Below are 20,783 nucleotides of genomic sequence, written 5' to 3' on the forward strand. Positions count from 1 at the left end.
AAGGTGGCTTCTATGGGATCATGTGATGGACTAGACATGTGATCCTTTGGCCATGGAGTTCATCCTAGTGCCTTATCCTCCCATATCGTTAACACAAACGAACGCAAGCACGCAACTTGATAAAGCCAAACAACCCTAAATAATTTCCACAAGCCATGCGATTTTCATACTCTCCTCAACTCAAGAAATCGGATGTAATCACGACATGCTTTTTCAAATAGATTCATGCACCTATTCCATTCATCCTAGGCTTCAAAGTTCAAGTAAAATCAAATAAGATTTCCCAACCAGAAAGCCGAAGATCTAACATGCATCCGTCAACTACATAGACTCACAACATTTTTATTTCAAATCATTTCAAACACCCACAAACATGCACCAAACCATACAAACCCCCCCAAACTTGAATGCATCATTGTCCTCAATGCATGCAAAGACAACATAAAAAGTAAAGGGAAAGAAGACTCCCCCAAACTTTGCATGAAATACATAGTGCATTCGGGTGGGCGGGTGGGTGTGAAAATCCTCAGCGGGATTGCTTCCTCCTAAGCTCCAACATACATCACATCTCCATGTTGCTCCTACAAAAAGAAACAAAACCTACAAAAAGAAACACTCAATTCAAAATAAATGTTAGAGGAAAGAATTGAGCAAACAAAACCTCCAACACATGAAATCAAAAAATAAAAGGAAAAAAAAAAAGACTTGGGTTGCCTCCCAATCAGCGCCTTTGTTTATAGTCGTTGGCTCGACCTTCTTCATCCTTTTCCCTTCTATCCAGGCTCCAATAGGCGCTTCCCCGCCTTCTCTTGCTTGATCACCACATTCTCTCCATCTACTCGAAACATGACCGTATTTGTCTTGGTCTCTATCACAACATCACCGGTTGCTAAAAATGGCCTACCAAAGAGGATAGGCATATCCTTGTCCTCTTCCATCTCTAGGACAATGAAGTCAACCGGGAGTACAAATCTATCAACCTTCACCAAGACATCCTCGATGATACCTTTCGGTTTCACAATTGAATGATCCGCCAATTGTAGGTCAATGTCGATTGGTTCAATCCTCGCTTCTAGACCGATTGACCGTGCGGTTTTCAGAGCCATCAATGATATTCCCGAGCCTTGATCAAGTAGGCACTTTGGGAACTTTTTATCTCCCATCTCACATGGGATCACACAGCTTCCCGGGTCTCTTCTCTTTGCCGGCATCTTTCCCTTCACAAATTGTGAGCAAAATGCGCTCAATATCACCACGCCATCGTCTTGTATCTTCTCCTTTTTCGCAATAAGATCTTTAAAAAACTTGGAGAATTTAGGAAAGTGTAGGAACAAATCCACCAGGGACACATCTACATTAACTTTCCTGATAATGTTCATCATCCAATCGAGTCCTTTCTCTTGAATTATTTTCCTACCCTTCTTCTTATTCTCGACTGGGAAAGGTGGTGGCGGGATAAAATCTGGAAAATTAAATGGACACTTCGGGTCCATTGCCGGACTTAGTGGATTCTTCTTGTGGATATCACTCATGGTTGACTCTTCTTTTTCTTGTTGACCTTCCCTAGCTTCGGTAGTAGCCCACTCAATCCTCTCGTCCGCCCCTGCGTGCAAGATGTTCGAGCCATTTTGTGCATCTAGCATGATTGGAGACTCAAGATCCTTTCCACTTCTTAACTTAACTGCCTTGCACTGTTCAACACCTTTAGGATTGGGCACTGTATCACTCGGGATAACATTAGGAATTCTTGTGTGAGATGCTGTAGCAATCTGCCCAATTTGAGTCTCAAGATTCCTCATTGTAGCTTCTAACTGCCCAAACTTTTCCACGGTCTTTTCTTTGAAGTAGTCATTCTCCTTTTGAGTCTTAGTCATAAGAGATAGGATTTGTCCCAGTTGTTCATCCATAGAAGGCTTCTTCTCAAAACCCGGAGGTGGAGTATTGGTACGCCATTGTGAACCCGAAGGGTTGCTAGTACCGGACTGATTCCAGTTCACTTGTTGAGGCCTCCAGTTCTGCTGATTACCGTACTGGTTTCCTTGGTTGAACCCTTGCTGATTGTTACCAATATAGTTCACATCCTCTATTGGCTGACCTTCAAGATTCGGACATTGATCCATGTGATGTCCGCCTTGGCACAACCCACACTTCAAAACAGCCATGGGTTGAGGAGTCAGTTGGAAGGATTTTATCGCCTTCGTCATCGTGCACATCTGAGTGCTTATCTCCGCCAACTGAGCCTCAATTGCAGTGATTTTCTCCGTCTCCTTGGTAGCACCGAACGTGTCTCCCATCTTATCTGCCGCTCTTCTCGGATTATGCCAATTCCTTTGGTTGTTTGCCAACCTTTGGAACAGAGCTCTCACTTCCTCGTGAGTTAAGTCGTCCAGATTTCCATTCGAGCCTGCAGTCACCAACCCCGTGCCTTCACTGTTGAGTCCCTTGTAGAACTTGAGTAGCTCATGCCCTGGAGCAAGACCATGGCTCGGGCATTTCCTAAGCAATTCAGTGAACCTCTTCCACGCTTCCGCAAAAGACTCATCATATTTCTGTCGGAAGGTAGTGATCTCCTCTCTCAACTTCTCGATCTTCATCGGAGAGTTATATTCCAAGAGGAACAACATCTTCAACTCTTGGAATGTGGCTATGTTGTATCCCGGAATAGAATCATACCACGCCCGTGCTTTATCCCTCAGTGAGAAAGGGAATAAGGCCCTCTTAATCTGATGATGGTCCACATTCGGGGGTCGATGAGAGTTCGTCAATTCGTAGAACGCGTTGAGGTGGCTCGTTGGATCCTCATCGTCTCGCCCATGGAAGAGATTTCCCCCGTTCACCAAGCTAATGTAATGAGGAGGAATGTTCACGTTGTCATTCGCGTAGGCGAATTCTCCTAGAAAGTCGACTCCCGACCTGAGAGTGTCACCAAACCTCACCGCGGGTGGTGGAATCTCATTGTTCTCAGCCATTGATTCAGCTTCTAGATCACTGTCACTACTCTCAAATAATGGGTTATCTCTGATTGGACTCGGCGAATCCTGTTGAATTTCAAACCCGGCTGAACTTCCTGACCCTTTCCTTCTTTGATAACAGAGTAATCCGAAAGGTGGTGTACCCTGAGATCTCGTGTGCATTCACCCTTTTTTTTTTGTTTTTTTTTAATACCTACACAACAGAAAATACACCAAGCACAAGCACAAAATATTTCCTATTACCGAAAGCGAGACCTCTCGACAACTTCGGGGTAAGTACTATAAAAAGTGTGTGCTAGAGTGCAAACAAAACTACCTAAAACTAAACTAAGAGTTAGCTAAAAATTACCTAAAATAATACACTCCTTCGTCTTCAAGTCCGGACGTGGTAGATGGCTATCACACCGTAGAACACGAACAATGTACCTATAAAACTCAAAAAGAAAAATCAAACAAAATAAAAACAAACAAAAACTATAAGCTAAATAATCGATTGCCTTCCCCGGCAACGGCGCCAAAACTTGATGTGGATAATACTGGTTTGTAAAACAGATCAATTTCGCACGCAAGTTCTATTTAATTACCCAAAAATTATCACTAACTGCAAGAATACAGCTTCGTGTGTAGTATTTTAGGTGTCGATCCACAGGGAAGGGAATGATTATTAAAACTCAACACTAAACAAAGCATAAAAAGGTTCGATTTTTGGTTTTGATGAATAATGACACTAAGTTAACAAACTAACTACGCAAGGATTTTAAACACGAGAAAAACAGGTCACTCCAAGTTGCTCCTTAGACTCGAATCATTCTACACATTTATCACACACAAATTTGGGATTAACTTATCAACCTAATCGCTTGCACTGAACATGTTTGCGACGTATAATTCACAGTCAGCTGAACACTTGTTCCATGAATTAATTTTCGAAGGCATTCAACTCCTGCGGAAGCGCGGGAATCTAACATCATCTACTATACGAGCTTACCTAATCCACTATCAAATTATCCTCTGAACAATTTTAATTTGAAAGCATAACAATTGATTAATCCATCCATGTCTATGTTAAAGAGACAATAAACAAGGATTAGATATCTATCACAAAAGATGCCTCTAAAGTAATAGAATTACGCATTAAACACAATCAATGATATCAAACATGAGTTCAAAAGTGTAGAAGCATTCTAACGAGTCTAATTCACAACTTGGAGCAACAAATGAGCCTAGCCTTGATACATGATAAATTCAATGATTAAAACCGTAGAAGGCATGCTCTTTCGGAGTAGAATTGGATGGCGGAGTCGGATCGTCGGAGTGTCGGGTAGATTTTCCTCCTTCTCTTCTCTTCTTCCTTCTTCTCCGTTCTGTCTTTTTTTCTGTAAAATTCGTCCCCTTTCTCCTCTTCTTTCCTCTAACTTATCCCCTCCTTTTCTGAAATAACTGCCATTTAGAAGTTACCCGGCAAATACGCCCGACCGGGCGAATTTAACGAAAGAAACGCCCGACCGGGCGAAAGGCTTCTAGGGGTATCGCGGTGAAACGCCCGACCGGGCGTTTTGTGTCGTCACTAATCGCCCGACCGGGCGAACTTTCTGGAATCCTTATGCGTAACGCCCGACCGGGCGTTTTGAAGCTCAGAATCGCCCGACCGGGCGTTCTCATGCTTTGCCCATTTCACCTGCGAACTTCCAGCTTTCACTCTCCTAAACTTCCCTACAAATACACTTTGATGAGTGACAAGTACATGGAAAGTGTGTAGTTTAGGGGGAAAAATATAAGAAATATGCTTCGCATCACCTCACACTCCCGATTCCAGGCCAACACAACCCCTAAACACCAGATCTAACCGTTCAAGAAACAAAACCTCACAGAACACGCTCCAAAACAAAACCCTAGTTCACCAACTACTCAGCAACCGAAGCAGTTGCCTCCCTAGTTACTGTAGCAAGCTCCTCTACACTTTCAACCGTGAGAGAGCATCAGAAATCCGGCGGAGAACCGTCGGAGAAGAAGAACAGAAGAGAGGGAGCGAGAGAACAGAGAGAGAGCGTCTGAGAGTAGAGAGAGAGTGAGAATATGAGAATAATCAAGAAAGACCAAGGGTCTCACTCTCATAACAAACACAAACCTGGATCCAACGGCTGGAGACAAGGATCCGAGTGAGAGGGGCACGTGGCGGCATCCAGGAGTGAGAGGTGAGTGAATTGGGTCAGGCACAATTAAGATACACATGGGCTACAAATAAACCAGGCCCAAATGAAGTCCACCAATATTCAACAATTGCATATTTTCCGGAACTCCCACTCATCACCAACCTTTTTTCTAATTGCTGAGAAATTAAAAAGTAGTATCAGAAAAAAAGCAAGAATGCAGAAATTAAGAAATACGTAACAAGAAAGAAGACTTCACCCTTAAGTTTGTTAAGGTCTCCATTAGCAGCAGCCTCGATGATCGCTGCACCTGCCATTTTTACCAATTCTAAAATGAGTTCTCGAATCACATACAAGGAATTCAAACAGAAAGGGTTTTGTAATCAACTTACCAATTTCAGAATCAGAATTCATGGCGATCAACTTCTTAGAGAAACGTGATTACTCTCTTAACAGCTCCACCTTGTTTATCGATTGCCACCAAAAATGTTCAAGGAATTCTTACCATTTGAGATTTTGTTTTTTGCATTTATATCTTCCAAAAAGTTCGCTTCTTCACTTCTTTAGGTGATCATTTGAAAAGAAGTTGATCATTTTCTTCATAGTTTCAGTCTTTCGTTGTTCTATTCTTTTCGTTTTTATTAGTAGTACTTAATTGTTTTAAATATTAATAAAAATTCAAATATTATTTTACAAAATTTTCAATTTTACATCAATAACACCTCATTAAAAATCCCATTAACAATTAATCGTATGTCAAAAGTGGTGAATGATTAATGTCTGAATAAAAAGATTTTATATTCGAGTCAAACCGTGATAAAATATTTAAATTTTTGATAATTTTTATCAATAAAAGAAATACTCAATAACTCATGAATAATGTTGTAAAACTCTATTTATTGGTTTGATAATTCATGGCAACTCAACCTCGATTGTGTTTATTTTTATCATTGGACAAGCAAAAATGAAGTTAGATTTGATAATAGTAAGAACAAAGAAAAAAGACGCAACACGATTGAATCAATGTTATTTGCAATATGAATCAATGTATACAAGTGTGACAATGTTATTCATAAGCTAAAACTCAAAATCACGTCCGCGCTGCTCATCTGACTTAACCAAGCAAAGTAATAAAACAAAGCAAGTCTGCAATCAAAGACCAAAACACTATTAGCTACACAAATTGTATATTTTGATAACAAAAAAATGAAAAATATTAGAATGCGTAGATACCTAAATGCACGAAGCGTTTCCTCGTTGTAGGGATCCAGCGAGAATACAAGGCCTGCCATGAGGAATTTCTACACAAACACAATCATTAAACGTTATATTACGAATTGATACCACTGATGTAGATATGGCGTTTGCTGATCGTATTAGTACCTTGAATAACTCATTAGCAGCAGCAGCTATGTCACTTCCGTGGTGAGAGTGAGGGACGGGGATGTCTGGCTTGAGCCTAATACATTCCTGAGCATCGAACAGAGCAATCATGCTTGTGCCTGTATTGTTTAATCCACGTGCTTCCCACAGGCTTCGCTTTGATATCCATGTGGGGTTAGATGGCTCAAGAAGACTAGCCTACGCATCACATACATTACTTACCACACATGGCCAAGCACGAGATAATCAACTCACTAGAAAGAAGAAAAGTTTACCATTCTATATTGTAAGATTGCATTGGTGTATTGCTTATTGCTCGCGTCATGCATCCCTCCAGAGTCTAGTTCAGCCAAGTGATTTATCAGTTTTTGCTCTTTCTGAAAGATATGTGATGAGAGAGAAAGGAAGGTTGTAAATACAATTGAAGATCAAAGTGCTGCTGATGTACACAATGAAAAAGTAGTTACAGACCATTGTTTTAAATTCATCAGAATGAATGTACTCGATTATGCCATCAACAGTCCAATTTGGATAAACTGCAAGCCGTTTAGTCACTGGAAACAAAATCTCCACAGCTGCACGATTATGCACCATGGCAGCTTCCTCAATAGGTACAAAGAGATCCTGAAAGTCGGCATTATCAATACAATAAGTCTCCAGTTGATAACATCAGGATGAAAAAAAAATAATGCACCAATTTATATTCTTCGAGTGGCAAAAGGATTAAAGAAGATGAAAATAATAGCACAGTAAAGAAAGGGAAATATAGAAATTAACTGCATTTGGATCTGCATTAGCTTTAAGCAAGCGCTTAAGAAATTTTGTGTCTACTTCTGTTGCAGCAACTCCCAAAGGACTTATCCCACTGAAAAACAAATTTGGGTCCGCACCAGCCTGTAAAGAGAAAGTACTTCTAAACCCATATGATAACACTTGAAAATATATCTAGCAATTACTCATTATCTAGCAAATAGTTATCAATCTCTAACAGAAAAATAGACGAGAAAGCTATATCCATTTTACCAAACATACCTCAAGCAACAATTCCAGGCATTCAAATGAGTGAGACTTTACTGCACATACAAGAGGGCTGTCCGCAAATGCACAAAAAAGACTTGACTGCAAAATGGAAAGCAGCAACGGGATTAATCTCACAGGAGTATATCATTAGTTAATTTGACGTGTTAAACAAATCAAGCACTTGTCCACATTCAAAAGTTTAATGACTAAGAAAGTTTATAAATGATTAAGAAAGTTAATAAAAAAACAATGACAAAACAAGACAATCATTAGCAAACAGTGCAGCTGAAGGTTGTGCTTGCCCATGCTCCACGAGACAGGATATACTTGACAGCCTGAACATTTCCACGAGAAACAGCAATTTGCAAAGGTGTTCCATCTACAGAATCTACGTCTACAAGAGCATCTTTTCTCAGCAAAAATTCCATAAGCTCCATATTATCTGAAACAAAACCAATCAAGTAGTGCATATAACACTATTACCAGAGTCTTTCACAGCATTACAACCGACAAAACCACTGACCTTTTAGAACTGCATAGTGCAGCGGAGTGAATCCCTCAATATTTGGAAGACTAATTTCAGCACCATGTTTGACAAGAAACTTCACAATTTTGACATGCTCCCCTATGACAGCTTCTGCCAGAGGAGTATCCCCTGAATCAGTTTATGGTGTTAGTGTACTATATGCTGATCAAACACTTCAAGAATAACATATCGCAATCCCAATTTGTTCAAAACAACATATCATAAGAAGAAAGAGAGACAGAGAGAGAGAACCATTGTAATTCAAGGTATCAATATAAACTTTGACGGTCGTTATCAAGAATTTGCAAATCTCAAAATTTCCAATTTCAACGGCGTGATGCAAGACATTCCAGCCAGTAGTGAAGTCACTGTATTCATCACATATTTTCCGGTACTCTCTGATATCATTAACCTTGTTTCTAATTGCTGCGAAAATTAAAAGTATCAGAATCAGAGATATAAAAACCAAGAAAAGGGTGAAGAAATAGCAAGAAAAGAGACTTCACCCTTAAGTTGTTTAAGGTTTCCAGTTGCACCAGCCTCAATAATCGATGCACCTGCCATTTTTACCAACTGTAAAATGAGTACTTGAAGCCCCACCACACACACATGCATGCAATCAAGAAGTACTATAACCGAAGAGTTATGGCCCAAGAAATTGAAACAAAAAGTGTTTTCTAATCAACTTACCAATTTCAGAAATACTAGAACCCATGGCGTTCAACTTCTTAGAGAAACATGATTGCTATTTTAACCTTTCCACCTTATTTATAGAGTGTCATAAAATTGAGAACAATTCATTTTGCAAACTATTTACCTCAATCGGAGTTACATGAGCAAAATTCATTTCTTAAAAAAGAATAAAATTTCTCCCTCATAAAAAAACACACAAAATCCGGAGCCCTAATTTTCAAAACCTGGCTCTGACGTAATAGGACAAGCCACACGCGCGTTAGCTTCCCGAGCTGTGACGGAAGAGGAGAAGTGAGAGGGAGAGCTTTTGTGCAGAGAATGGAGAGAAGCAGAGCTATTAATAAATTATGAATCGATCTTTTATTTTTGATTTTATAAATATAATAAATTACGAATTAAACCTTTTATTTTAGAATATACAAATTGTCAACAACTCGAAATCACGTACCTTTAATTATAGTTTTGAATGAGTATCATTATGATTAAAATTATCGCTCTCAATGATTATCATTAATTCATTTTTTGCATCTGAGCAAGTTATTTTTTGCCCGTATTTTTTAAACCTAACCAGAGTATCATGTCTAACCGCCATTTATGTGACATTAAAAATTTAACTATATTTTCGCAATTTTGTATTAAGACTCAAGAATACAGCAGCAAATGATGATGTTTTGTGGAGTAGTATATATGTTTCGAAAAATTTGCACCATAATTTACCCCTCAAAAATTTATGTTGGCCTTTATGGATAAGATTTTAAGATTATTATAGTAATTAAATCAAGTATGATAAGAAACTCATCAGTCATAATAATAATATTACTAGTATGAAATTTGATTAGTAATATCACATATGTAGATATTCTCATAAAATATTCCTAAGTATTAAAGTGAAAATATTAGTAGTAATAAGGAAAAAAACAAAGTTTCGTGAAAGTGAAGGACAATAGATGGGTCGATCCACGACCACACAGTAGATTTATTTAAGAATCCGAAACAATATTTGCAAGAGTAGGATCCAACTTATACACATCAAACAATCAATTCTTGGAAAGTTCTAGAACCTTTTGGCTACAATTCTTTATCTCCTCCGGGCTGCTCAACATATACAACCAAACAAAGCCATCAAACATACTAAGCCTGCCACCAAAAACCAAAAACAAATGTACTCACCAAAATTTGATAAAAATAAACAAAGAAGAAGAAGAATATATTGTAGTTTACCTAAACACACCAGAAAGGGTATCGTCAAGAGGATACACCATAAAGGCATATCCAGGCCGCAGCATTCTTCACAAACACATGCATTAATTGTTAGATGATGAATTAGTCTCTAGACATGGATGGAGGATGATTGTAATGCGTATTCATACCTTGGATATCCAGGCCGCAGAATCAGCGCCTCCAGGGTGAGGGCCAGGCATGCGTAGCTTGAATCTAAGGAATCTTTCAACATCGTACAAAGCAAGTGTGCGTCTATTCGCATGCGCATTACACAGGCTCTGCTTTGATGCCCATGTAGGGTTAGTTGGATCATGATGTGTAGCCTGCATTTCACAATCACAAATTTTACTAGAAATGGCCAAGGATTTATATGATCAATTTCACTAGGAACAACACTTACTATTTTAAAATGTAGGGCTGCAATGTTGATCTCTTAAAGCCCATTGCTCTGTCCCCTATCCTGCCCATTGCAACCACGCATCGTCTCTTATACGCCTCTCTCTGCAAGAAAGTGACAAGTGAGAGAGAGAGAGAGAGAGATTGCAAACACTCAAAAAGTTGCAGAATGGAACTGAATATCATGGTGTTGCTTCATTATTCAATAAATCTATCAAATGAAAAAGCATTTCAGACCTCTGTTTTAGCTTTTTCAGAATGACAGTACTCCAGTATGCCATCAACACTCCATTCTGGATAACTTTCTATCAGCTTACTCAGTGGAAATAAAATCTCAACAGCTTCACGATTACGCGCCAAAGCAGCCTCCTCAACGACTGTCAAATCACCCTGAAAGTTGCCGTTACGAGAAAAGAGGAAATAACAAGATGATTAGGTGAAATCACATTAGAGGAGTTAAAGCTCGCTCGTCAACAGAAAAAAAAAAAAAAAAAGATTAAACGACAATAAACTGTTGGATGAAATGAGGTGGTATAGGATGCAACATGTGACGAGCTGAAAATTTAATAGGTAGAATATGATTAACTGCACAGTAGAGTAATGATAAATATAGAAATTAACTATTTTGGGTGTATTTGGATTAGCCTTAGCCTGCAATGAGAAAGGATTTAACCCATGAAAAACAATTCAATGTATCGCAGTGCGGAATAAGGTATCAGATTTATAATCGAAGAAAAGAATGGTGGCGAAAAGAAGACAAAGAACAAGTATGAGTGATTTCCATTCGAGGTGTCCATGCAATATAAACAGCAACAATTTATCGAGCAAGGCATAGCCAATATCATAACATGTACAGTGTTAACACCCCAAACATACCTTAAGCAGAAAACCCAAGCATTCAAACCACTCAGCCTTGACTGCATATGCAAGAGGGCACTCCAAATCCATGCAAAAAAAATGGCTGCAAAATAGAAAATAGGGAAGAAATTAATCATAATAAACACGAGCTTCCTATAATGCATCACAGTAGCAAAACTGACATGCTAAAGTAATCAAAATCTTATCCACATTCAAAACTTTAAACAACTTTAAAAATCAAAATCAGCTAAAGTAATTAAAATTAATATATACAAGTGGGACCCCTATTCCAATAATAGGTCCCCAAACCCCAACCAGAAAATCAGTTAAAGTTATTAGGAAAAAACAGAACAAAAATGGTTGTCCTAATACAACAAGTAATACCATAACAAAAACAAAGAATAATTTAGATTCATTAGCATACAGTGCAACTCAAGGCTGTGCTTGCCCACCTTCGCGGCATTAGACAACAGATACTTCACAGGCGAAACGCTTCTAAGGTATACAGCAATTTGTAAAGGTGTTCCATCAACAGAATCTGCATTTACAGGAGCACCTCTTATGATCAACAATGCCATAATCGACCAGCAACCTGAAACCAATCAATTAGCATACAAAACCATTAGCAAAGTGTTTCACAACATTACAACCTACCAAACCACTGACCTTCTGAAAGTGCATAATGCAAGGCAGTGGTTCCCTTTGCATTGGAAGCACCAACTGCAGCACCTTGCTGGATAAGATAATCCGCAATTTCGTACTGTCCATGTTTGGCAGCTTCAATCAGAGGAGTATCCCCTGAAGCAGTTTATAGAGTTGGTTCCACAAAGCAATCTGAAGTATATTTCACTTATACCAAAAAACAAATAAGTGGTGTGCAAAGTGGAGTCCAAAAGAAAAGAAACCCCTAAACAAACAATCAAGAATCAAAAATCCAATTAATAAAACTACCAGAGACATAAATATCAGAAGAAGAAGCATGAGAGAGAGAGAGAGAGAACCCTTATGAGTAGTGGCTTCGATATAAGCTCCGACGTTATGAATCAAGACTTCGCAAATGTGCAAATGTCCCAATGAAGCAGCGTAATGCAAGACATTCTCGCCAGTGGAGAAGGCCATGTGTGAATCACATATTTGCCTGAAATCTGTGGGATCGTAAACCTGCCTACTAATCTCTGCGATCACACAACAAAAAATGAAAAAAAAATCTCAGAATTAGACACCGCAGAACAAGAATACAGATCAAAGACAAAGAAATCAAGAAAAAGAGTTCACTCCTAAATTTTGCCTCGTCTGCATTAGCACAAGCCTCGAAAATCGATGCACCTGCCATTATCATCAACTGGAAAAATGAGTTCTCGAAGCGCGCAAATAATCTCAAAAAGTAATTATGTTGCATAGTAAGAAGAAAACAACAAGAAATCAGTTCAAGAAAATGAATCGGGAAGAGGTTTTTGCGAGTAAACATACCATAAGGCAATAGTATCAGGAGTGAGATCCATGGCGTTCAAGGTGAGGTGAGAGAAACTACCAGCTAATTTATAGAGTTTGATTTAAGCGTGAGAAATAGAGAGGGAGGGCAACTGTGCCACGTGTCTTCATATAATGCATAATGTGATTATTTTCAATTTACTGCTTAATTTTGCTAATAATTTTGCATTGATCAAAATAAGAATCCCTAAGCCCCTAACCTGGCTCGGACAAGCTGCTGGCTCAATCGGCTCGTCATGGTGAACGTAGATGAGAAAAGAGAATACGAACACTAGGAAGGCGATATGGAGTCGTGTGGCCGCGTTACGCTAGCAAAGACCTTAGTCCACTTAAACGACTATCGATTACCACATTTTATTAAATTTCCTCATTTATTTCATCGTACCAAACAAATGAATAAATAAGTCTTGATAATATATGATATAATAATTCAATTTGATTACACATTAATTTATGATTAGACTCTTGACATATAACTACGCAGGTAGCTAACCACCCTAATAATTTAGTATTTTATCACTAAAAACTTAAACTGATTATTTAATAATCCTCTTTTTACAAAATCTGCAAAATAGCCCTACAGATATATTACTGATTTTGGCTGTATTGAATTTTTATTTTGTTTTATGATTATAAGAACTTACATTTTCATTTTGTATTTTACTTTACTGCTATCTTATTTTTATCAAATAATGAACTACATAAATGGTACCTGATATTTCACTTTTTGCACATAAATGATATATGATCTTTATTTTATATCGTTTTTGGTACTCAGTGACAAAAATAACTCTATGTACCAAACATATGATTTTTTTGTTACGGGGATATTTTTGGAAATTTCAATTAAATAGTACCAAGCATGTGATTTCTTTTTTCTTCCTATCTTATTTCTTTTTTAGTTCATTAGTTATTCTTCTTTATTTTTTCTTCATTTTCTTCTTTCTTTTTAGTATTTTATCTTCCTCTTTTCTTTCTTTTTTTCTCCTTAATTTATGTTTCCTCTTTTTTCTTTTCTCTTCTTTTTCTTCTTTCTTTTTAGTATTTTATACATACATCTAATTGCATTCACTATATAAAACAAGCACAAAACACCTAATTAAATTAATTGAATATTTTTAATTAAATTATTTTATACTCATTTTAGGGTTGAAATACCTAGAAATATTCAATTGTTTATATCATTATGAACATAATTTACAATTTTAAATTTTTATTAAGACTATATTGATTAGTTATTAATTTAATATAAAATAATAGTAATAATAATAATACCAGTAATAATTAGTATTATATAATATTATATTATTCAATATTTAAATAATTATACTCTACTTATTTATTAATTAATACTAGTTTTTAGCATTGTAATAATAATATTATTATAATAATTAAATATAATTATGACTTTAATTTTAATTAAGTATATTGGAATGATATTAAAAAAATAAATAAATTATTAATTTATAACATCACAATAATAATATTAATATTGATTAATAATAATAGTATAAAGAGTGAAGAGAATGAGAGAAGATATTATAATATTACTTTTGGTACTAGTTTTGTGTATGTCTAAAATATCTTCAATGATATAAATGGAAAAATGTATTTGTTTAGAAGATATTTTGGGATAAAAATTACATGAGATACTAAAAATGTAATTAATAGGTATAAAAAATGATATAAAATAAAAATAAATAGGTAGCATAGTTCACTCTTTATCAAATCAAAACTCAAAAGTAGCTTTAAAAGAGGAAGGATTTGATTGCTCTTTTAATCATTTTTAAAATTTATTTTCCAACAAATTCCAACTAACTGCAGCGGCAGCTCAACCACGCCGCGGATATTCCGATGCCAGAGACACACATCTCCTTCTTCGATTCCTCCGCCGCATTTCCAAATTAATCATTTCCAACTCCATCGATTCCTTCTCAATCTCAAACCACAATGATTCACCACTGCATTCCCAAGGCGCCTCTACCTCCCTCACCGACCTACACACCCAAAACCCTCACCATCCGCTCTCAATTAGACCAAAAGGCGCCTCCAGGAGTGTTGGGACCCTACACGGGGCGGGACCCCAACGTGAAGAAGCCTGGGTGGCTTAGGCAGAAGGCGCCGCAGGGGGAAAAGTTCGATGAGGTCAAGGAATCGCTCTCTAGGCTCAAGCTCAACACCGTTTGTGAGGAGGCGCAGTGCCCCAACATCGGGGAGTGCTGGAATGGCGGCAGCGATGGCATCTCCACCGCCACCATCATGTTGCTAGGCGATACCTGCACTAGAGGCTGCCGCTTCTGTGCCGTTAAGACCAGTAGGAACCCGCCGCCCCCAGATCCAATGGAGCCCTACAATACTGCCAAGGCTGTTGCAACTTGGGGGTAATTCATGTTCTTCGCTATCATTTTTTTAATTCATTGTGTGGAATCCAGCTCTGCTACTTGATTTATGATTATCGATAGTTTAATTTGATTGTTTTACAAATTTTGTTACAAACGCGATTATATTAATGAGTTCTGAAAAGAGCAATTGGATGACAATCTCTTTGGTGATGTGAGTGCCATGGGTTGGAGGAGATTTCGGCGGCATAGCACATTGTTAGTTTTGAAGAAGGGAGAAGAATGTATAATTCCTTGATATAGTAATATATTTGTTAGTTCCGCTTATTTAGTAGAAAAGGAAGTATCTTTTTCTTATTTTGATGCTTTATCTGTATGACTGCATCAAAGATCAAACAATGAATATTTCCATCTCGAAGAAACTTTGCGTATATCACAGTCTGACAGTGCTTTATTTTTCAGTGTAGATTATATTGTTTTAACCAGTGTGGACCGAGATGATATACCTGACGGTGGAAGTGGCCATTTCGCAGAAACAGTGAAAGCCATGAAGGTTTGTTCTGAGTCTTTAGTAGAATTAAATCTCTTAAGAACCTAGAGAAAAATGCTTGCTTCATACATGCATATGCGTACATGTATAAGTCTAGTACTTCATTCGTACTAATGTTGCGTTATTTAATTTTGTTAAGTTTATGTGAAGATGGCCACTCTTAAGTAAATCTAACATGCAATATAACTTTTTTTGGTAGACACTCAACCCTGAAATTATGGTCGAGTGTTTAACATCAGATTTCCGAGGGGATCTAGAGGCTGTATCCACGCTTGTTCACTCAGGGTTGGATGTGTTCGCCCACAATGTTGAAACTGTGAAACGACTGCAGCGGATAGTCAGAGATCCTAGGGCTGGGTACGTAACTTTGTCTTTGGTATTATGGTATCAGTTTTAGAGAATCCTCGCTCGTTCATGATTGAGAGTAAACCTATTGATTTCAGACACTTATTTGTTAAAGCTGCTAAATCCATGGTAGGAACCAGCATTTGAAGTTCTCATGCTAATGGAAGTACCTGTGTGCACTAGGCATATCTCTATTTCAGTTGCATATATTATAAAAGATGAGATTTAGAGTCTTTTAGTGCATTTTCCACATCTTCTCGTGTCATTTATTTTCCTCTGTTCTCTTATTTCTCCTTTTCCTCTTCTGCCGATCATTGCTTTGGAATTGTTTGAGTATTGTGCGCGTCCTTTAAGTAAATCGTGAACCACAGCTTACCACATTAAATGTCTCATTTTATCCTACAGCAAATGTCATGTTGAAAACATAGTTTGCTACCATAGTTGCTATTGCATAGACCATAGAGTATATCATTCCAGCTTGTTTTTCTCAAAAATACTGCCAGTACCCTCTGTAGAAACCTAATCATCTTTTGTGATAACAAGTCTATCCATGTTTTGGTATCTATCTCACAGTTGTACCATTTATTGACCTGATGAATTGAATAACCCTATCTATCATCTTTCAACTCCTTTTAAAGGAGTATCAAACTTCATAATCATTAACAAGTCTATCCATGGTAAAGAAGTATTTTAACACTTGTTTTTTTTTTATATTTGGTCATATGTTACAGATATGAGCAAAGTTTATCAGTTTTGAAACACGCAAGGCGCGACAAGGAAGGGATGATAACAAAATCATCTATTATGCTAGGACTTGGTGAAAGTGATGATGAGCTGAAGGAAGCCATGGCTGATTTAAGGGCGATTGGCGTTGACATTTTGACTATAGGACAATATTTACAGGTGAGCTATGCTAAAGACCTTTCCATGATACTTCTGGGATTGATAAATTAATAACATTACCATTCCTTTTATCTAAGTTGGTGGTGCAATTCATTTTTTTTTTCATTCAAGCTCCACACTTCTCTTAAGTTGGCTAACTTCATGACTCTTTATTTGATGATGCTTGTTTAGCGTCATTGATCTTTTAAATAGCGTTTCTTCTGCCTGAAGCATATGCAAGAACTAATGCTAAATCGTTGTTGTCGGTCTCATGCAGCCTACTCCATTGCATCTAACAGTCAAGGAGTATGTTACCCCCGAAAAATTTGCTTTCTGGAAAGAATATGGAGAATCAATAGGTTTCCGTTATGTTGCCAGTGGACCGTTGGTAAACTCCTGCATTTTGATCCTCATTTTCATTGGAGAATATTCGTTTTTCTATTTCTTTTCATGCCGAAACTTCCTATCAAGATACTTTGACTGCTGTATCAAATTAATTAGCAAGTTATCAACTGTTGTTTTCTTCGTACTGGAACTGTAACAAATTTCGATGCAAGTACGATCTACTAGCATGTTGTTAACATTCGTGTTGGTTTCTAGGTTCGATCATCATACAGGGCGGGAGAGCTCTTTATCAAGACTATGGTGAAGGAGAAGAACAATATTGGATCTGTTTGACCTCCCGACACATTTTAGAGGACCTGGATTCTTTGGCTACCAATTATACCCAATGCATTGGTAGATAGCATTGTACCCGCAGTGAATACTAGTAGTTCGTATAAATATTTATTTTCAAAATAAACAGGCATGTTTGTTGCATTTATCATTTTTTCCAATCAACTTTCTTAATTATTGTAAAATGCTTAATAACTTTATGTAATTGGGACCGGGGATTATTTATATTAGTTGGACAAGGTTTTAAACGAGTTATAATTTGCGATTAATATCAATAAGCCCATAAAATTGGAACACATTTACACAGCATTTATTTTAGTCGGAACAAGATTTAGACATAATTCATGCTTCCATGATAGATTCATCAATTAAACTCAATTATGATTTGGCATTTAATATCAGATGTGATCCATAAAAATTTGATGTCACACAACTGCCTCGTATAATTACCACGCACAACTCAACATTATAAAGACCCTACAGTATGCAGGCCATTTGTGTTTATCCACACCTTTTTTCAGAGTTAGAACACATACGAGATTAAAACGAATCAAGACTTTAATCTAAACATATCACAAAAAACCAATAATTTTACAATACCACCAGATAGATATATTAATGTAGTGTAACAACAAAATTTGAAGTTAAAAAGGAACTTAGAAAATATAATGAAATCTACAGGTTTGTCAAAAGAAAAATTCACTCATTGGACATATTGTGAGAACTGCGGTGGGAGCCAGTAACATGCTAAATGAAATAACTCCCCATTGCAAGGAAATGTCCAGCACCTAATAAGTCATTTGAAGCAAAAGTTCAGACGTTATCTGGCCAGAACATCCTGAAGAAATCCTGATCAAATTCCTTTTCTTGCATTTTCTTTTCAAACTCTTGAATCTTCCTCATCTTCTTCGAGACGCCTCGTGTTTTAATCTTCGGCGACTGAAAACGATGAAGCAATTAGAAAACATGGTATTTACCAATCCTAGTAAATGCAAGCAATGATCACAGCTACCATATTGTTAACATGTGATAAGTGACAAGTTCAAAGACCACACACTCAATCTATTAGTATTACATGATGCTGATGCCATCCAATTATGTGAAAACTGGACACAAGTACATGCAAAAATCTTTGTTATATGGCAATCTTACAATCACAATATACACCCTTATTCAATTCTCACTACCTCTAGTTGTCCAGATGCAACAAATAATCCAAAGAAAGAAGTTTTTTCACAAGTTTAATCATTTAAAGGACTGAAGGAGACAATTTTCTATAAGTTCTATACTACCAACAAAGACATGCTCGAGAAAACTTTTTCTAAAGATTGTTTGGTACATTCTAACATCTCCAACATCTACAAGTTCATAAAATTCTTCATCTCATTTACAATTTTTCATCATTTAATCTTTATGGTTGTGATCCTGTTTTATCAGAATCATTTAGTTGTTGATAAAAGGTTTTATTCTAATGTCCATATCATATATGTTTCTGACGAGACTTCAGTCATTTCTAAACATTCATATACTCTGACAACTGAGACACTGAAGTAAGGTCTCCTCAACAATTCTTACGAGTTTTCAAAAACAAATCTAGATGGGTTTGCAATTCAATTGATCAAATTATTCATAATAACTTGAAAGTTTCTACCATTTCACAAATCCATTTCAGAAACCTGGTCCAACTTGGATAGCATTCCACACAGAAATCTATTAAGAAACATATCAGTTCCGCACGTTCACAATTGAAGATACAACAGTCAAACAAATATCATAGCACTTAAAAGACTTAAAGTACACCAAATAAAAGATTGATCTTCCAAATGGAGGTTAATTACTTACTTCTGGACAATCCTTATCTTTTAATTGCTTGATTGGCTTCTTTGGCTGTTCCGCTCCAAGACCTCTTTTGTTTTTCTTGATGGTAGTTGCTATTGGCTCCAGCCTGCCCTGTTGATTAGAGACACCTATCAAAGATAAGTTCAACTACTCTAAAGAAAACACCAAAAACTCCATGTGGGATGCAAAATGATTTCTAACAACAAGCCATAATCACATTATTTGATCACCGTAGAAGAAAAAACAGCACATTACTGCATTACAAGACTACAATATATGCCACATGAACATCAGCATCTCTTAATAAGAGTAATTTTTCCTTTGCCTCATATATTTTGCGAGTACAAATCCAACGAGCTAACAAAACATCGATTTTGTGGACCATATAATCATGGCATAAAACCCTAAACCCAAAAGGGGGGAAAACACAGGACATACCTGTTCGGAAACACCAAGGCCACTTCCTTCTTTCCATCCTTGCTTCTTTAACAACTGAAATCACCGAGCAATTCATGTAAGGAAAAAACTAGAACGCATCAAAGGCATAACAAATAGAACAAATTGGACGAGTTGGAAAGGGAGAAGAGGAAACAGAGGTAATTTCATACCTGAAAGCCAATATTCGACGAATCTATAGGTGTGGAAGCAGAAGTGCCTAGATAGGTACCCAAACCCGCTGAAGAATCATGATCAACAGCCATCACCGTTGGGTAGAAAAATCCAATTGTGACACTGATACGAACCTATATTATTATTATTTAGTTTAGTTATTATTATTATTATTTAGTTTAGATATTATAGGGATTTAGCATATCTCTTTCTATATCTTTGTTTTCTTGTTCATTAAGTCAGTAGCATTATAAATAGGATAGACTGTTATCTTTTTTAATCATTCAATGAAATACAATATTATTTTGGCCAAGTCCACGTGTGATTCTTTGAATCCCTAATTCCTTACGCTACCTGCTGCCCGACGGAAGGTCTCCGCGCACAGCCGGAACGTATATCTGATCTGTAGCCGTTGCCCGACGGGTTGGAACCCGCGCACAGCCGCCCAGATCTTTATCTCCGCTGACCCTCACGGGCGCCGGATTATCTTTATCTCGTTATTGTCCGTTTTATCGGATCGTTAGGGATTTAGGTCCTTAACAACTGGTGCTTTCATCGTGATCTGACCCTCCCACCATCTCGAACCGAAGCTACACCGCTGCCCGACGGAAAACATTCCGCGCACAGCAACTGCTTTGGTTGCCGAGTCCCGCCTGTCCGTCGAGCTCTAGCCGCCGGACAACTCTCCTTCTGCAACGCCCGACGGGAAGGATTCCTGCGGGCCGCGTCGAAGTCAGACGATCATCATCCACCACAGCCACGCTTCAGTCCGTCGACATGTCATACGACTACGTCGGCTATCGTCGCCGTCAATACGACGTCCCTCAGGCCACA

The 20,783-nt window shown here is 37.5% G+C and overlaps 3 protein-coding genes, 1 long non-coding RNA gene and 1 other non-coding gene across 9 annotated transcripts; 2 read left to right on the forward strand and 3 right to left on the reverse strand.

The window, feature by feature from the left end:
* The first annotated feature begins 2,475 nt into the window (after positions 1-2,475).
* Positions 2,476-2,582, forward strand: LOC121773106. The gene has a single exon (XR_006044679.1). It is a non-coding gene; the product is annotated as a small nucleolar RNA R71 (small nucleolar RNA).
* A 3,555-nt stretch (positions 2,583-6,137) lies between these two features.
* LOC121772268 (ankyrin-1-like) lies at positions 6,138-8,946 on the reverse strand. Its single transcript, XM_042169292.1, has 12 exons — positions 8,742-8,946; positions 8,558-8,608; positions 8,304-8,477; positions 8,049-8,180; positions 7,828-7,967; positions 7,538-7,624; positions 7,283-7,399; positions 6,977-7,129; positions 6,781-6,882; positions 6,506-6,703; positions 6,356-6,423; positions 6,138-6,268 (listed from the first exon to the last, which is right to left on the reverse strand). The coding sequence occupies exons 1-12, from the start codon at positions 8,764-8,766 to the stop codon at positions 6,193-6,195; spliced, it is 1,323 nt and encodes a 440-aa protein (XP_042025226.1). The 5' UTR covers positions 8,767-8,946; the 3' UTR covers positions 6,138-6,192.
* Positions 8,947-9,678: 732 nt separating this feature from the next.
* On the reverse strand, positions 9,679-12,778 carry LOC121772644. 5 transcript variants are annotated; one of them, XR_006044382.1, is made up of 10 exons: positions 12,690-12,778; positions 12,221-12,545; positions 11,886-12,017; positions 11,672-11,811; positions 11,238-11,322; positions 10,599-10,751; positions 10,366-10,466; positions 10,115-10,288; positions 9,966-10,031; positions 9,679-9,881 (listed from the first exon to the last, which is right to left on the reverse strand). It is a non-coding gene; the product is annotated as an uncharacterized LOC121772644 (long non-coding RNA). The 5 variants fall into 5 exon arrangements; XR_006044380.1 differs by having other exon boundaries at positions 11,886-12,068; XR_006044379.1 differs by having other exon boundaries at positions 11,886-12,126.
* Positions 12,779-14,486: 1,708 nt separating this feature from the next.
* On the forward strand, positions 14,487-17,752 carry LOC121769697 (lipoyl synthase, chloroplastic-like). Its single transcript, XM_042166432.1, has 6 exons — positions 14,487-15,091; positions 15,512-15,602; positions 15,799-15,956; positions 16,676-16,847; positions 17,104-17,214; positions 17,427-17,752. Exons 1-6 carry the CDS (start codon positions 14,661-14,663, stop codon positions 17,502-17,504), a joined length of 1,041 nt encoding a protein of 346 aa, XP_042022366.1. The 5' UTR covers positions 14,487-14,660; the 3' UTR covers positions 17,505-17,752.
* Positions 17,753-18,041: 289 nt separating this feature from the next.
* On the reverse strand, positions 18,042-20,078 carry LOC121770645 (G patch domain and ankyrin repeat-containing protein 1 homolog). Its single transcript, XM_042167404.1, has 4 exons — positions 19,949-20,078; positions 19,779-19,832; positions 19,344-19,451; positions 18,042-18,440 (listed from the first exon to the last, which is right to left on the reverse strand). The coding sequence occupies exons 1-4, from the start codon at positions 20,039-20,041 to the stop codon at positions 18,315-18,317; spliced, it is 381 nt and encodes a 126-aa protein (XP_042023338.1). The 5' UTR covers positions 20,042-20,078; the 3' UTR covers positions 18,042-18,314.
* Between the last annotated feature and the right edge of the window lie 705 nt (positions 20,079-20,783).

The sequence above is a fragment of the Salvia splendens genome, chromosome 16 (assembly GCF_004379255.2).
Source record: "Salvia splendens isolate huo1 chromosome 16, SspV2, whole genome shotgun sequence".
Taxonomy (NCBI): Eukaryota; Viridiplantae; Streptophyta; class Magnoliopsida; order Lamiales; family Lamiaceae; genus Salvia; species Salvia splendens.